The sequence below is a fragment of the Silurus meridionalis genome, chromosome 2 (assembly GCF_014805685.1).
Source record: "Silurus meridionalis isolate SWU-2019-XX chromosome 2, ASM1480568v1, whole genome shotgun sequence".
Lineage (NCBI taxonomy): Eukaryota > Metazoa > Chordata > Actinopteri > Siluriformes > Siluridae > Silurus > Silurus meridionalis.
This window is the reverse complement of record NC_060885.1, coordinates 29,237,696-29,255,448: the sequence shown is the minus strand read 5'-3', so window position 1 is coordinate 29,255,448 and position 17,753 is coordinate 29,237,696. Positions and strand designations below refer to the sequence as shown.

The 17,753-nt window shown below is 37.5% G+C and overlaps 1 protein-coding gene across 2 annotated transcripts in view; it reads left to right on the top strand.

Moving 5' to 3' along the window:
• Positions 1–17,753, top strand: part of LOC124376103 (pro-neuregulin-3, membrane-bound isoform) — a 344,151-nt gene that overhangs the window by 311,207 nt on the left and 15,191 nt on the right. For both annotated transcript variants that reach the window (XM_046835022.1, XM_046835031.1), the window contains exons 4-6: positions 4,993–5,019; positions 12,800–12,902; positions 15,971–16,076. In XM_046835022.1, coding sequence (XP_046690978.1) covers positions 4,993–5,019; positions 12,800–12,902; positions 15,971–16,076 — 236 coding nt within the window. The remainder of the gene's footprint in view (positions 1–4,992; positions 5,020–12,799; positions 12,903–15,970; positions 16,077–17,753) is intronic.

The following is a 17,753-nucleotide window of genomic DNA, read 5'->3' as shown; positions in this document are numbered from 1 at the left end:
GTGCCTCATGTTGTTTGAAAAGCAGAAGCTGTAGCTGTGTCGCACTCATGCCACTAGAGAATTTATTAATTAAATAAATAAAAATATATAATGAACTGTTCACAGCCATGGCATGAAAGAAGTAAAGTATAATCTAGTTAGTATTGACCAGCCACCGAAACGCAATCAGCAGGTATTGATTAAACGCATGCAGATTCCAATCTGAAAAGTTTCATTTCTGGGGGTCGCGGATGGCTGACTGCATTATCCGGCTGTTATCACAGGCGGGAGAGACGAATTCAGTTCGCTGCATTCTGCAGGTCAAATACTATCAGGTGAGGGATCGATAAAGTAGCATGTAATGTTAAAATGAGATCACAGTAAATGTGTGCAGATTACGGTGAGCTTCTTGCGTGTTACGATTCTGCTGAATCATCATTTATTTTTTTGGTCTCTTATCATATATTGGTGGTTTTTTTTTTTTTCTATCAAACTGTTGAAATAGTTCCCAAAAAAAGGATCATTCTCTCACAAAAAGTCATATCAACTGTGATGGTATGTGTCACTAGCCGGTTTGCGAAATGTTAATAGCTTCAGTGTTAAATAAGCTTCTTTCTGCTACTAGCTGTGGTGTACTAGCTGTGGTTCTTTCTGTCACTAGCTATGTTGCTGACGTAGCTTCATTTTGTTACTAGCTTTTTACTCTGTTTCTAGTCATCGTCTGTATGTGAGCAACACAATCTACTTCCGAAGAATTCAGATAAGTCCTACCTGCTTCCTAACAAATTCTCAAATTCAAAACTCAATAACATTCTCTCCTTGAGGAATTCTCACCAATCCTGTCTGTACCCAAACAAATTCAGCTCGATACATCTGGCTCCCTGGAGGAAATCTGACCAACCTCCTAGTTCTGAAGGAATTCTGACCAACACACCTGTTCCTGAAGCAATTCCGCCCCATTCCACCAGCAATTCTCACCAACCACATTCAGTTTTCAGGGGTTTCAGGCAAATTCTAATTGCTCCTAAAGACATTCTGTGCAAGCATACCTAGTCCCAAATGATTTTTTCCCAATCCCGTCCAGTCCCAGAGGTATTTCACGAATCCTAGTCAATATCAAATGATTTTCATAAATCCAATCCACTCCTAAAGGATCTTCTCTTAAATATGTCGACTCCCAGAAATCTTTTGATGAATCCTGCCAACTCTCAGTGAAACTTTCTCCCAATCCCAACCTCTCCCAGAGCACTTTTTCCTTAATCCGTTTCACTCCCAGAGGAATTTTTCCCAATCTTATCCAGTCTTAGAGGATTTTCCCCAATTTCACCTATGCATTTTTAAAGGAAACTTCCTCAATCCTATCGACACCTAAAGGTATTTTTCTTAAACCTGTCTACTGCCCAAATAGGTTTGACCAATCCCATCTACTTCCAGTGGATTTTTCCCCATAAATCTATCCACTCCCAAAGAGATTTTGACAATCCCATCCTCGCCCAGAGAATGTTTCCCCAATCCCATCCACTCCCAGAGGAATTTTTCCCCAATCTCAACCAATCTCAAAAATGTTTTGACCTATCTTGCATGCTTCTATAGTGTCTGTGTTCCCACATGCAAACTTAGTACTTAATGACTTGCAAACGACTCAGCAAGTAGTTAGTGAGTATGAATGAGTGAAGTATATACTAATGAACGCCAATCAACCAACCCCTGCCGGCCTCGTATCCAACTAGCTTTTCCTGCCTACAAAACAGTGTGTCTGTGTGCTTGTTATGGAAAAGTTCAGTGTTCCATATTGGATGCAAAGTAGTATAGTATGTTAAACACGTTTATTATTTTGCACATTTATTACACCGACTTAATTATTTCTGTCGATAATGGTGTAGCCTGAAGATCACTGAAGCAGGAAATTTAATTTGTATCCTGTTTATGGCTGTCAAATAAAACTAGCTGTTGTGAATCATTTTTGGTTTTAATTATGGGAAATATGGCTAGTCGACTAAACATTAATACTTTTTTATTTCTAGCTGAATTACTGCTTTAACTTTTGTACATTTTATAGATGTGGTCCTGGGAATTCTTTGTCAAACCGAACACTTAATGGTGAACACCCCGTACTGTACATGGTACAATTATAGTATTTGACAGAATTTGGATGAAAAAGCCTTCATTTTAGTTCCTACTGAGGAGAGGGGAAGTGTGAGGTACAAGCACCTGCCTTTCCATATGCTTCCTCTCATGTTGTGACCTCATACTTTTACCATTTTGTCCCCTTTCCAGCCCTATTTGTGGACAGCTGGCTATAAGATTCCTGTGTACTTTTTGAACATCCCATTCTACATTGTCACCTTTTGCTGTTATGATAAGCGCCACTCTTTTTCCACTTATTTGGTGAGGATCACGTTCATCCCAAAGGTTTTTAATAAGGTTGAAGTCAGAGCTCTATAGCATGCCAATCAAATTGTTCCTTGTCATGCTGGAAAAAGGTTTGGGGCAGAACCCTATACGGCTGGAAAAGACAGGTGTCCCAAAAATTTTTTCCATATAATGTATATTCTCTATAGGGAGCTGTTAAAAAAAGAGTTTGTATGGATTATGGCCAATTTCATGAACAAAAGACGAGTAAACTGATACCAGGAATCGTATGTAATTTCCTATGGAATCAATAAAGTATTCTGTTTCCGATTAAATTGGGATCCTTCATACTTCGTGATTTCTGCATTGTAATTAAGAGATTCTGGGTCATGACTGGTCAAAATAGCAAAAAAAAAAAAGGATTTAAATATAACGAGGGGTATGAGAGATCTGCAGTGATGCCATCATTTAAACAAAAATATTTAGTTTACAATTGTAATACACATACATTCATACATACATGCAAGCATTGATTTTGTGCAGGATGGTACCTTTTACGTCTAATATAATCATTTAGCACCTACATATTGTGAGTTATTGCAGCCATCAGAAGAAAAGATTGCAGAAAATGAGTAATACAAAGGGCATTGAATTTGTCAATCAATTTTCATCTGTAAGTCTGCCAACAAGTCTTTAAATACTCAGTTACTGGTAAAGACCAGAAAAACACTGAGCCCATCCATTCCCCTAAACAACCCCCAGCCCCATTCCCCACTCTTTCCAGTACTGAATAGTGGGATACCATTTAAAAATCAGTGTATGCATCACAATATGCACTTTTATTTAATGTTTTTGCCCTACTGCTAACTCAGTATAAAGGTTTTTTGTATTCATTTGATGTGACTTATTTTATATACAGATGCACTCCTTTTTTTTTTTTTTTTTTTACATTATTCTTAATCTATATGGCAACATTTATGCATAATAGTTTTGCAATAAAAAAAGATTCTTCTTTATTCCTGCACCTGCGAATGCCAAAAAGCATCTTGAGCCTTCAATTCATTTTAACCAAAATTGTGGAGAAAAAAATGTTGCTGAAATGAACCATTAGACTAATCACAGTGTTTCACTGAATATTATTACTGTGGGACATTTGTTTTTTTTATATTAGATGTTATTGGGGGGTTTTAATGTGCTTTAAAAAATGAGGGTATGCAAATTTTTTGCACTCCTATGTCATGCCGGCTTAGAACCGCTTTCGGTTTTGTTCTGGTAAATTGAATGTCCTGGGAAATGACTAAGTGCGAGTTATTTGTGAAAAACACCTTTTGGAATACAATTCTTTATTTGTATAATTATAACTGTATTGTAATTTATATAACTGGAAAATCATTACAAAATCGTTTTGTTTACATAATTTTGGTGTCCTATATATTTAATTATATTAATAATAATAATAATAATAACTAAATACTGCACAGACACTTATTAGCGTGAAGTTGTTGCTTTAGCCAATCAAATTGCTATTTGACCACTCGGAGGCCCTCTAGCTGGCGTCCAGTCAGTCCTTTTTATTTGGATGATCAAAGAGCACACTAGTCAGAGCTTGCAACCCGTTTCTGTAGCAAACTGCACAAGTTCTAATATATTCGTCTGGATTTAATAGCTGATTTTTCATTCCACAACGGCTGATAGAGTAGAAATTTATTTAAAATATAGACTTTTCAGAAGAGCTGGACATCATGAAAGGTCAGTCAACACAGTTTAAAACAATTGTTAAGGTTTTTAATAAGCCATTTATGCTTTTGTGTTTTTTTTATTGTAAAATTTGCACAAAAACACACGATTTGCCTTCATTTCAAGTCCCAATGAAAACCGTAATGCACAGAACAAATGCACAAAAACACAAAAAACCTGGGGTCATTTTATTAGGTTAATATTGATGCTTCTGCTACAGATGCGGGTGGTGCAGTTGTGGCTGCAGTGAAATGAGACTTGTTGAATTGTGTCCATTGGGTTTCTTGCTTTAGTAATGGCATGAGATACCTGTCTGTATAATATCGTCAAAAATTACAATCCTGGCATGGAAAACAAAAACACATTGTAGCTCTTTTTTTTTTTTTTTGGCAACACATCACCTAGCGGGCAAAACATTTTATCAGCCTTGCCTGGGTAGCTCTTTGATTAAGCTGTATCTGCACCAGATTTAATGAAAAAAAAAATCTTAAAAGGGTAGCCATGGATGACTGTGGAGCTCGTCTCTTATCTCGTCAGTGAGCAATTGAAAGATGTGATCTTGTAGTCTGCCATCGTGCCGCACGAACGCTACATTTAGAAAGGAGGCGAGAATAAATCAAAAAGCCAGACAAGTGTGAATCAGGGACGCCGGCTGCTGCATAAGCTATTTAAGTACAGTCAACTAGACGTGTGTGAGGACAAAATATTCTGCAGGACTAACTGATGTGGAAGCACTGACAGGAACAGAGTGAGAGTAATATTTTTATAATGCAGGATCAGGATAACCGGTCATGTCCTCGCTAACAATAACAATCTGTTTGCCTGCAATTTTATGCAATACATTGTACAGTTGAAAGAAATGTTTGCTAATGTCATTGTTTTCTCTCTTTCTTCATTTCTCTTTTTCGCTTCCCGATGGAGCAGTAGATCATTTGGGCATCGAATTCATGGGTAAGACAAATAAATATATTATTATTATTATTTTTTTATTAATTAATTTTATTTTTTTTTTGCTTGCCAATGTAACTCTAATGATATTTATACTTTTGTTTTTTGGAGTCGACTTAAAATATTTTTATATAAATGCTTGGGCACTGGAAATGCTCCACAGCATGGAGCATGGTGTGTAAATCCTACCTTTTGACAGTTTCTCATTCTCAATTACATCACTTTGGATTATACTGTAACTGGTCTCAAGCTGACATGTGCCCATAATATTTTCTAAACTTCCGAAAATATAGAAAAACTAACCAGGCAGTCACTAAGAAAAAAACAAATGAACGCGGTATGTTCACAACACTAAATGTGGCCTTCGTTTCTGCTCACTTACACTACTCACACCAACATGAAAATAAAAACCTCCTACTCAGTTTCTTTTTTTTCTCCCCAACCCACTGGATTTGAGTCCCAATACACATAAGTCTCAACCAGAAGCCCTAAGACCAAACAATAGAAATCAATAGTGCGCCATGTATTTTGATTTGTATTCATTTATTATACACTGTTCAATCACATACATCTGTTTTGTATTCATTGAATACACTTCAGTTTAATACAAATAATGTATTCAGATTTGCGTATGAACCATGTATGGCTTTTGATGGAGAAATTCCCGTAATGAGTTTTACATTGTTTCCTTAGAAGAGGTTGCAAAGTAAAAATCAGAAAGCTGAGTTGAGCTGGTGATTTCCGGCAAAATGAGCGACATCAACTTTTGGCGGCTAGATGTTAGTGTGTCCAGTGATGAGACACATTTTAAAAAGGTTTAACATTTTGCAACATTAAAGACCATAGCAAAAAAATAGCAGTAGTCAGTTTAGCATATGTGAAGAATGGATCCTCATTTCTTAATTCTTTATGCCACTGTGAGCTAACCAGGTAGTCAACTAACTAACCAACATGCTATAAATTTAGTGTGAAATTAATTCTTTGGGACTCATTTTTGCTATTTGGTTCAGACCATTTGATCATATTGTAACCAAAAGACTGTCAATCAATTTTTCTTGCTTCTGTTCTCTAAAACCAACCTAATTCGCAATACGGTTATATCAAGCAGCTATGTAGATTTTACTACATTGTCACTACCCAAAAAGAGTATAGCTCACGATACACATGATCATCTCTAAATCTTTTAAGTGCACTCTGCTGAGCTTAGGTAATGATTCCTTTGATCCTAACGACAAAGTCCAGCTCATTACCCATGACGGTATGTGCATAGTTATGACCCTTTTGTTATTACATCTCAGCACAAACCAATTCTAAACGGGACGTTAGAGATGTTTGGTTGTATCCGTTTCTAGCGCATCCATTACGAGTAATGAGTCCTTGGTAAAGATGGGACTTATATGGCTGGTGCTTGGTCGGCTTTTGTTATAATCCGCTAAGCAAATTCGGTCCTGTCGAGTATGATGGCTATTTTGTGTGTGTGTTTTAAACCGAGAAATCAAGAACAAGTAGTTAAACAACGGAACAATTGTGGCCATTAGGACTAATAACAGAATCTGGCGACTCCCTCTTTGTGTCTTGAATTTCAATCCACTTTTCCAAACATTTTAAAGCATTCTGATGACCAAGATCGGTTTGATGGATTTGGTACTGTATGAAGGAAGCCGTCTTTATGCAACGTCTCATGGACCGTCTCAAGGATAACCCTTTTGAAACTCACATTTAGGCAATTGTCGTAATTTATTGGTAAAAATCATCAAATTCTCCTTGTTTTAATTTTTTATATAAACTTTTAATTCCAAAGAATGTTTTTTTAATACAGTAATCACTGTATGACAGTTTTTAAAAATTGTATTATTTAAAATAATGAAAGCTTAGTTCAACTCTGAAATCTGACTGGACTAATGTTTATGTAAAGAATATAGACAGAGTATAGACAAACTGTAAGACTGAAGAGTTTATGCTCTTAACATGAGAGAAACACTTAAATTTTTTTCATTTGGCAGACTATTATGTCCAAAGCGACTTATAGTTGAGGAACACAACGAGCGATTTATCACAAGATGCAGTAAACACAAGAAGTGTCCATTATACAAGGTTTTAGACATTGTTCAAAATATTAAAAGCTAGCATAGGGGGAATAAAAGATAATAAGAGGCAGTTAGATGCTCATGAAGGAGATGAGTTTTCAGTTGTTTCTTGACAACTGTGAGGAATTTTGCTGTCTGAATGGAGTTACTGTTGTTAGGCAATTCCACTAACAGAGTACATTGAAAGAAAGCACCCATAAGAGTGATTTTGTGCATCTCTGCTATGGGACCACAAGCTGCCACTCATTTACTGACTGCAGGCTTCTGGATGTAGAAAGAAAAAGGGCAACTCTTTATAGCTGATTTTGTGGAGGTGAAAATAAATAGAAATGAATACGTTTTCCTGAACTAAAACAAAAAATTAATTAATTCTTGGAAAGTTGCATCTTGTAAAGGAAAGGAATGTGATACAGACAACCAAAAGACTAATGTCATCAAGGACCAATGTGGACTCCTCAAGAAAGTAGCTCATCACCTCCTATTACCCATCTTACAACTATTGAGAGAACTGATGAGCTGACCTCTATAAAATCCACGTCGAGGACCGAGAGAATTCCTCCAGTGCTACAATTACACTTAATATGAAAACCTTAAAAGATGTTTCATAAGCTGATTTACATTTCATAGTACCTAAAGTCATTATAGTTGCTAATTCTATATTCAGGCAAAAATGACAGTACATCCCAGAGCCGTTCTGATGAGCTTGTCATTCCTTTCTTTGCTGTACATCAGAAAAACCGCAGAAGAGCACCATCATACACTCAGAATGAAGGATTTCTCTTTTCTAGTGGGAATGATATAGACACATCATTAAATGACACACCTGTTTACATTGTTAGTTGCTGGTTGAAGAATCGAGAAAATGTACGGTAAAGTAGCTCATCTACAGTCTTGGGAAAACTGTGAAATGAAGGTTTTGTCATTATAAAGCATGTGGGTTTGTTTCCTACTGCATCAGAACTATTTTGCTTACACAGTGCTTGGGGGAAAAAAAGCAATTTTTAGCATTTCAATTTGGATTCACACAAACCAGGAATGTGGGTGTGGTCTATACAATAAGATGATGATGATGATTATTCAACTATTTTACCTATGTCCAACCATTTATGGCTAGTCGGCAATCATTGTATGCATTTGAAAAGGAGTATTAGACTGAATTTTGATGAAATCTGGCAACGTTTTTCCACAAGTAACTACTACAATAATGTAATGTAAAATTACTACAATAATGTAAAACACATTCTGAGTGCGTGAATGCCTGGAGGCATCAGACACTGGATTGAAATGAGAACAATCTTCTGTTGATCTTTATCAATCATTAGGTATTTACAGACAGCCAACTTTCCTTTAGGCGCACACCCTCCCCCACACATAGATATATCTTCCTGAGCTTTGGCAGGTGTTCTACTCCTCATCCACAAAGCCCTGATTTGTCCTGACAGCTGCTGCAGTCCGGAGTCTGTACAATTCCACGATAAATCTGGGGAACACCGAACACCACAACAAAAAATCCAGCTTTTTTACATCCTCTATTTGTGTATTTACTGGAATTGCTGTAACAAAAATGGCTGGGGTTTAAAAGAAACGGTTTATTCCTTGCACAGTGCACGGATATACAGACACTGCATCCAGGTAACCCCGAGCCTGACATGACCACTGCATCTCTGGATCTCATTCAAGTGAGAAATAAATCGCTCCGTCAACTCATCTCGCCCGCCAAACATCCGTTAGCTGCATAATTGAGATAAATGATCTATTGTGACCAAGTCATTATTTCTGGTGAATTTAATGAAACGCTACAGTGGTGCGGGTCAGCGGATTTAACAAAGCGCTACTTTTCAGGAATTTGATAATAAAACCATTTTCTGTATAAGATGATGGATCGTGGAGAACTGAGGTGAAATTTTTTGGGGGCAGACAATACTATAGAAATGAAACTTGGATATATTTTAGTAAATATGCAACTTGTATAGCAGTACTGTCTGTAACACCCTAAAACTGAGTTACCGTACAGTGGCCAGGGTCATACAGAGGTTTTCCAAGATGGGTTCCACTCAAAACAGGCCTCGCAAGGGTCCATCATAGAGTCCTCGTGCTGTGGATCAGGTGCAGAAGCTGGCTTAAAAAAACAGATGCATGAATGTTGCAGCATTGCTGTAGAGGTTTGCAGAAATGAAAGGTCTGCTTGTCAGCACTCAGACCATACGTAACACACTGCAATAATTCTGATTGCATGGAAATCATCCCAGAAGGAATCATCTTCTAAAGCTGGCTCACAAAAAGGCCCACAAAACAGTTTGCTGAAGACGGCCTGTCTAAAAGCATGAATACCTGAAACTGTCATGTGATCTGACGATACTAAGATAAGCTTGTTTGGCTCAGATTCTGTCCAGCATGTTTGGTGATACCCTGGTGAGGAGCAACAAGAAAATGTTGTCTTGCCTACAGTCAAGCATGGTGGTGGTAGCAGCATCATGGTCTGGGACTGCATAAGTGCTGCTGGTACTGGGGAGCTCCGGTTCATTGAGGGGAAACATAGAATCCAACATGTACTGTGACTTTCTGAAGCAGAACATGATGCCCTCCCTTAAGAAACAATAACTACAATAATGACCCCAAACACACAACTGCCTTGCTGAGGAAGGTAAAGGTGAATGAGTGGCCAAGTATGTTTCCAGACCTGAACCCAATTGAGCCCCTTTGGGGCATCCTCAAGCGGAAGGTGGAGAAGCTATGTGTCTAAAATCCAGCAGCTCCGCGATGTCATTATGGGGAAGAGAAAGAGGATCCCAGCAACAACCTGTGCAGCCCTGGTGAATTCCATGCCCAGGAGGATTAAGGCAGTGCAAGATATCAATGGTTCTTACACAAAAAATTGACACTTTGGGCACAATTTTGATATGTTCACGTAGTATGTACATGTATTAGCTTTTGTTGCCAGATATTTTGACATTAATGGCTGTATGGTGAGTTATTTTTAGAGGACAGCAAACCTGTACTGCTATACAAGCTGCACATGCTGCAATAGAGCTCTGACCTCAACCCTAATGAAACACCTGATGAATTGGAACACTAAGCTCTTCAACTCACATCAGTATTTGACTTTACTAACATCCTTGTGGATTAATGATTCGTACACAAATCTCCACAAGCACAATCTAACATTTAGTGGAACACCTGCTTAGAAGAGGGAGGTTATTTTAACAGCAAATGGGACTAAATGGGCAGTAAATCACATGGGTAAGTGTCCAAAAACTTTTGTCCATATCATGTATATCTGTCTAACAACAAATAAATATCTCCTTGCTATTATTATGTGAAACAGAAATGTAAACAGCTCTCCAAGAAAGCTTACTGTTTGTGCACAGAAACTTAAAATTCCCCATTTTTATCATATTTATATTAAATAAAAATGTTCAGAAATATGCAGCACCCAGTTTGAAAGTCCATTACACATGATTAAGCTATACAGGACAAATCCCCCCCCTAGTATTTCTGTTTTGCAAACGCATTAACAATCATTGCAGCAGTCTTTATTTCCTTAAAAAATAATCCGTTAATTCTTTATATGGAGGTGTAATTCTAAAAAAAAAAAAAAAATCGTGGTATTTACGGCTTTAATTTCTCCCCAAATGGAGGAAACTAGGCTTTCTGTTGATTTAATACCTGCCCTTTGGTCAAATCAATTAACAAGAAACGTCCACGCAATCTGTGTTCCCAAAGTGACTTTCACAATGTAGGTATTAAATTAATTTGTACGCCCCCTGGTGTATGCTCCTTTAGGCAAATACACTAAATGATTGTGTTGTTACAGTGCACATTATCCTGTAAAAAAAAAAAAAAAAAAAAAGGTGTAATTTCACAAACCTAATTTTTTCGGTCGGCTATGGTTAAAAATATATTTATGCATGTTTTTTCATTTCCTCAACAAAGCACAAGTATATTCAGCAAAAGAGCTTTGCTGTATGATACAATTATTTTTACTTTCTTGCAGCAATGGGTTAGTTATACTGTAGCCAGATCAGGCACTTACAGTTTACTGTCCCAGTGAGCAATTTGGCTTTTCTTCTTCTTGATTACTGCACTGCACACTATACACCAAGGTTATAAAGCACATCCGTTATGATGAAAATAGGGGTGCCAATATAAATGCCCTTAGCGCTCTCCCTGTACCATGTTGGGAGAGATTTTAAATAATTATATATTTTATTTCTCTGTTATGATCGGCAGAAAAAAGCAACACAAGTGAACAATGACAAATTCAGAGAGAGATCCAATCAGAAACACAATGAAAGTGCAATGCAGCAACACAACTGCAAATCCAGATATGCAAAACCTAAATTTTAGACACACAATTCTGTGACACAACAAATGCTAATTCAGAGACACGACACTAGGAAATTAAGACACAATAACAGCAATATTAGACGCAACAAAAACAAGTTTAGAAAGATAACACCAGGAAATGTATATACACAGAACCCTGAGATTCAGACACACAACACCTGCAAATTCAGACACAACAACTGCATATAAAAAAATGCAACAGAACAGCAAATTCAAGAAACACAATGACAATTTCAGAAACACTTCAGTAAAACTAAATTGTAATGGAACAGCAAAGCAGGAACCACAAATCATTGAATTCAAAAACGCTGCTGCTGCAAATTTGGAGTCACACAACAGAAAAATCCATAACGTAACGGCAAACTCACACAGCAACAAAATTTAACTACAAATTCAGTCATTCAACACCAAAAACAAAATGCACAAACCAAACTATGCAACTATAAATTGAGTTGAATGTATATGGTATTGGAGTTTCCAAAATTTTATTTATTTATTTATTTTTAATAAGTATAATAAGTATATTTACAGAAAAGTAGCTAAGTATATATTTCCTGGTCTATTTGAATATATTTGGTGTATTAACAGAATTACTAGTTATTAGTCTGTATAGTGATATATTTGGGAAATAGAAATATATGTTTTAATTAAACACTCAGGAATAAAAAAAAGGAAACCTGCACTGATGTTTTTTTTTTTTCCATTTTTTCTTCTACTGGCCTCCAACTAATAGCTTAAGATACATGTGCAGACCCAGGGCTTTTGTGAACTCTCTAATTCAGCTGAATCATGGCTCGGTAATGTGGCTACATAATGGTTATTAAAGCTTTTCTCACGTCCATTCAAGCCTTTATTCTCGTACCACAAAGGCATCAAGGTAAATGAAACCATCGGGTTTGTGATCCCAGACGGTTCGCATCCATCACCTGCCATTGTGAGGTGTGATGTGTGCGTGTTCTTTTTTTTTTTCCTCTTTTCATAGCTTCTCTTGTAAAGTCTGTTGTGGCTGAGCCTAATCTGATTGATTGCCTGTTAATAGCGGTGAAACACTGGGCGTGATTTACTCTTTTACACGAGCAAAGACAGCTGCCATTTTTCATGTTTAATGGTATCCATTAAGGCTTTAAGTCTTCTCCAGTGGCACCGGTACCCAATAAGAGATGTATCCATTACTCATGGCTTTCCTTTCAATCCCGATCACAGTCAGAGATAAGCGACAACCATGCTACAGCAACTACAACAATAAAAAAAAAAAAAACTTCGAACAACCGCGTACATGTGTGGGTTTTTTTGGTTCATTCTAACGGGAGAATCTTTGTCTTGTTTTTCTGCTTTTCGATCCCAAACAGAAAGCGAAGAGGTTTACAAGAGACAAGTGCTGTCAATCACATGCATCGCCATGGGGATCAGCTTTCTGGGCACACTCTGCATGGCTCTGTACTGCCGGAACAAGTGAGTATGGCGCCGAAGTCGCAAGAGATGAGCATGACCGCAAAAGGAAAAAAGAGGAGCGTTGAAATTTTCAGATGAGGCAGAAAGATAATGATCATGACGAATGACAGAGGTTGAAAAAAAAAATATATATATACAGTATATCAAATATAAAAGGAACTCTGGGGTTCCAGGTGTGCACTTTTTCCTCCTACTAAATTCAAGGTACTTTTGACTTTCAGGCCCATGCACCTGATTCATTCCTGCAGTGTTTTGCACACTAAATAGTTCTCAAGGATGTTTTTATGATTTAGATGCGGCGAATAAGCTTTTACTATGCACAATTACAGCTAATGGATTACCGATGACGCTCTTAAAGGCAGCTGCGTCCTTGATGTCCTTATGTGCTTGAAGTTTGAAGCTTGCTGTTGGATTCAAATCAGGTTTCCTGTGCATACCAGACAAAATAAACAGAAATGTTGTTCAGCAGAAAGCAAGCACTGTAGTTGCTGTTCTGGAAAATATGTGCAAAGTCTGCCCATGTTTATTTTCTGGCCCAAAGGCATTGCGTATTCTCATCTGACGTGTTATGGATGAATCAGCGAAGCAGAACTGCCTGTAAAATATACTTCAAACACAATAGTTTGGAAGCTATTGAAGAAAAAAAACGATCCGAGGCATTTTGCGGTGATCTTGGCTTAGTTTGGATCAATTCCAAAGTCTAATCAGTATATCGGTTGGTTTGACTGAACAATTCATATCAATGCTATAAATAGTGAACCTATAAATTGCACAAATGATCAACTCTGACAGACTAACAGACAGGCAGACAAACTCATGGCGAAAATTGGACACGTTCCTGAACATGAGTGTGTAAGCGATGCAATGACAAGCAGTCTGGTGTGAAAAAACAAAAAAATTGCCCTTGCTGTGATTTTGGCCCAAATCGACCCAGTTCCAGAAGTTGACGATTCCAAATAATCGTTCAACCAGGAGTGAATATTAACACGATATACCTCTAAATAAATTATGTTTAAAAAAATCTCAGACAAACACAATGTCTAATTTGAGCATAAATACTGTGCTCGAATGCACATCAACTCTAGAGAGGGATATATTCTGACAAACTCTTCATGTCCCATTTCTTAAAGACAGTATATACGTTTACCGCATTGATGGTTAATAGGTTTGGTAACAGACTACCAGCAAAACACTATAGAAAAAAACTATAAAAAAAAGCTTTTGGGGCTTTTTGTAACATAAGTATCAGTCTGCTTAAATCTACAGTCATAGCAAGAAAAAAATCTGCCCCAGCATCGCTACTTGCTTCTTTGTGTATTCCAAGAATCAGAAGTGATTCCACAACCATCCAAAATATTTTATTTGAATGTATTTAACTGAAAATGTGATTAATAGCAAATACAAAACCCAGTATTTATTTATCTGTTTGATTGGTTTTGTTTGTTAAATTGGTGAGATTGGACGAACTAGCATGTCTATGGGAAAATCCTTTACGTGCAAAAATTCTTACATATTCTAACACTTAACTTTTAAAATTCATAGACCATTTAGAATACAAAATTTAATAAGCATACATACCTATATTATTATGGAACAATATCAAATCAATACACTTTTGTGATTTAAAAAAAAATTCTTTACAATTGCATGCGTTCTGCATTATTTAGACAAAGCTGTTTTTGTGAAATATATATTTAGGGTGTTGAAAGACTGTACATTACATTGTTGTTTGCCTGAGTGGCATTATTGAACTAGAAACACTCTACAGTAACCCCCTCAGACATACAGTATCTCAGGAAAAATACCAAAATGGATCCAATCATTGACCATAAACAATTTAACCAAGAGAGAAGGACAATACTATGCACATAGCATATGTACTATTACTACCTAACAAACAACTTTATGCACCCACCACAGAATACTTACCTTTTACTCTATCACAGTAAGCCACAATTTACCTTTCGAACAAACCGAGCCTAATTAGCCATCTAATTAGGAATTGACCCGCACACACACACACAAAAATAACAGCGCTAACCAGATGAAACATCTTTGAATCCATCGTTATCTAGTGGAGGATGATTAAATCAGGACGAAAGACTTCCAGCACACCAAACCCTGAACTAAATACAATCTCAATAAAATCATAGTTGTAGCAGAGCCCCAAAACTCCCACTTGATTACACACCTGAGGTAATTAATTAGCTATGTAAAACAAATCAAGGCACAAAGACATTTACACAGCACACTTAAAACTGAGAAGTTTGCATTATGGACATTTTTATTTGAATTGTTTTTAAGAAAAAAAAAGAAAGAAAGCTATACTATATTGAATGCCATACTATATTTAGCATTGCTAGTCATGTTTTTGGAATTTGATCTTGACTTCTTTGGTCACACACACATTCCAATCTGGTGTCTATGTTCAAAAAAAGCATTATTCATTTCTCTCCTGGGCTTCGGGTTTCAATTTTGTTGTTTTCTGTACCACAATGTATGTGCACTTGGCCTATCTGAAAAATATCTATATCCTAACCTATATCCGAAAAATATCTGTTTGTTTGAGATCACTTTTCTTACAAAGATTAATATTAATAAGTCTTTCATTCGTGTGTGTGTGTGTGGTGTTCAAGGACGACCAAGATGGCTAAACATTGACTTCTTAGCCTTGTATTTTTGATCTCAGCATGGACGTTTTCAAATCCTGATTTGAATGTCTCTCTCTCTCTCTCTCTCTCTCTCTCTCTATTTTCTAGCCAAAAGCTTACAGAGCTTAGCTAGAGGCAGTCAGTGTGTGCTAGTGCTGCTGGGCAAACATAACAGGAATAAAGTGCACCTGTCAATCACGGCTTACGGAGCCGAACAGGCAGAAGAACAGCCGTGCGATTTCAATAGAGCATCTAATATAATGACATGAACGACTGAGCATCCTGATGTTGGCAAAAAAAAAAAAATCGAACAGTGTGTTGGTGCTGTTCAGCGATGAATTTAACACACACAAGGAGTGGCATATATGCTTTATGGTTGTTAACGTATGTTTTGAACGTTTGTGCTGCCCCCTGTAGGAGACGCAGGGAAAAGCTCCAGGCGCACCTGAAAGAGAGCCGAGGCCTAAAAAACTACAGCATTGGCCAACCGTGCAAGGCGCACCCCAGCCTCCAGCTGCACAATGTAAGTGTTATCATCTCTTGTCCAGTTCCTCTTAAAGGTGCGTCTCTGTTGATGGAAAAAAAAATAAGAAAGCTACTTGATCGGGGGATACACGGGTAGTACTTAAAGGTATCATTTGAATATCATGTCATATATATATATGCAAGTAACACCCCAGAAAAAAAAATATAGGCTTTAGGATTTATATTTCAGTGGACATTGAGGGCCCAAACTCATTTCAGCGTGAGGACGCTCTTGGGCACAAAGCAAACTCTATTAAGACGAAGTTGGAGTGGAAGAACTCGAGTAACCCGGAAAAAAAATCCTCTGACCTACTCAACCACACTGAACACCTTTTGGCATGAACTGGAGCCTCCTCGTCTCCTCTAACCTCAGTGCTTAAGCTCACTAATGCTGTATCAGGATGAACATAAATCCTCACAGAAAAACCCAACAAAACCTAATGAAAAGCTTTTCCAAAAGAGAAGAGTGAAGCTGATTATTACCAGAAAATGGTTGCATCAATCTAGAATGGGATGATCAATAATAACATATAAACATGACAATCATAAGCTATTAGCCCTACTGTGTGTACGCCAATGGTATTTATTTGATGTACACGCGGACAGGCTCTTACTCCCAACGTTTAAACTGAATGACGTTAGCTACTAGCATTATATTTTTCATCTTGACAGTCTCGCATTTGTGACCCTTTTCTCAGTCCTCATCACAATCACTGCGTCTTCGTCATCGCCGTGGAAAGGCAGCTCAGGGAAAGCAGGCATTTCTGACGAGCACTTTTATCGCCGTAGCATTAGCTTCTGTAGACACACCCGTCCTGCTTGCTAGTTCATAACAAAAATGGCTGTAATTTGAATGTCAGTCAAGCTCAATGACTGGGACAGGGTTTAACGATAAAGATGAACTGTCAGAATAATCGTCAATGCCATGAAGACCAATCACTGAAGGACTGGAGTCACTGGCTTGCTTGGAAAATAAAACACTTTGCTTTTTTAAAAAAAAAAAACAATGTATCAGAAATCATGACCGAGAGGCAGAGATTTTGAAAGGCGAGCGGAAAATTGCAGGAGATTGATTTCTCGATCAATTGCAAAAGAAATATGTGTTTTAATATGTGCGCCTTGGGTTCATGACCTCAGCTGTGAAGTGTGTGATGTTTAACGGCTTTAAATGCATCTCATGCCATTGTGCACCGATCAATAAACAAACACATTTTGATCAATTTAAAAAAAAAAGCAGTACAGGTTTCTAAAACTCAGTCACCTTAACCCAATTCTGAATATGTTTAACTTTCCTGTGTAATTATATCAAACGCAGTGTTGTTAAGATGCATTTCCTATCAAAAAAAAAAAGTTTTGTCACAGTATATCACCTATTCTTTCACAGCAAGCTCTTTCGTCTTCCGGCTCTTCTCACGTCTTTCGGAGTTCTTTAGCGTAATCTTATCTGCGCGCTACATATTTCAGCCATGTGACGGCTTCGAGCCGGGGAAAAAAAAAACGAGGCCACGATGGACCACGTTATCCAATTACGCTGACGTTAAACCCCCCTGCGTAGCCCTCGTTCACGCATCGGTACTTCCCCTAGTCTACTCGCTGTCCTCCTTTCAATCCACTCTTCTCTCATCATTGTTGCCTGGCGGAGATTAAGTGCCACAGTGACGCAGACAGATTATTT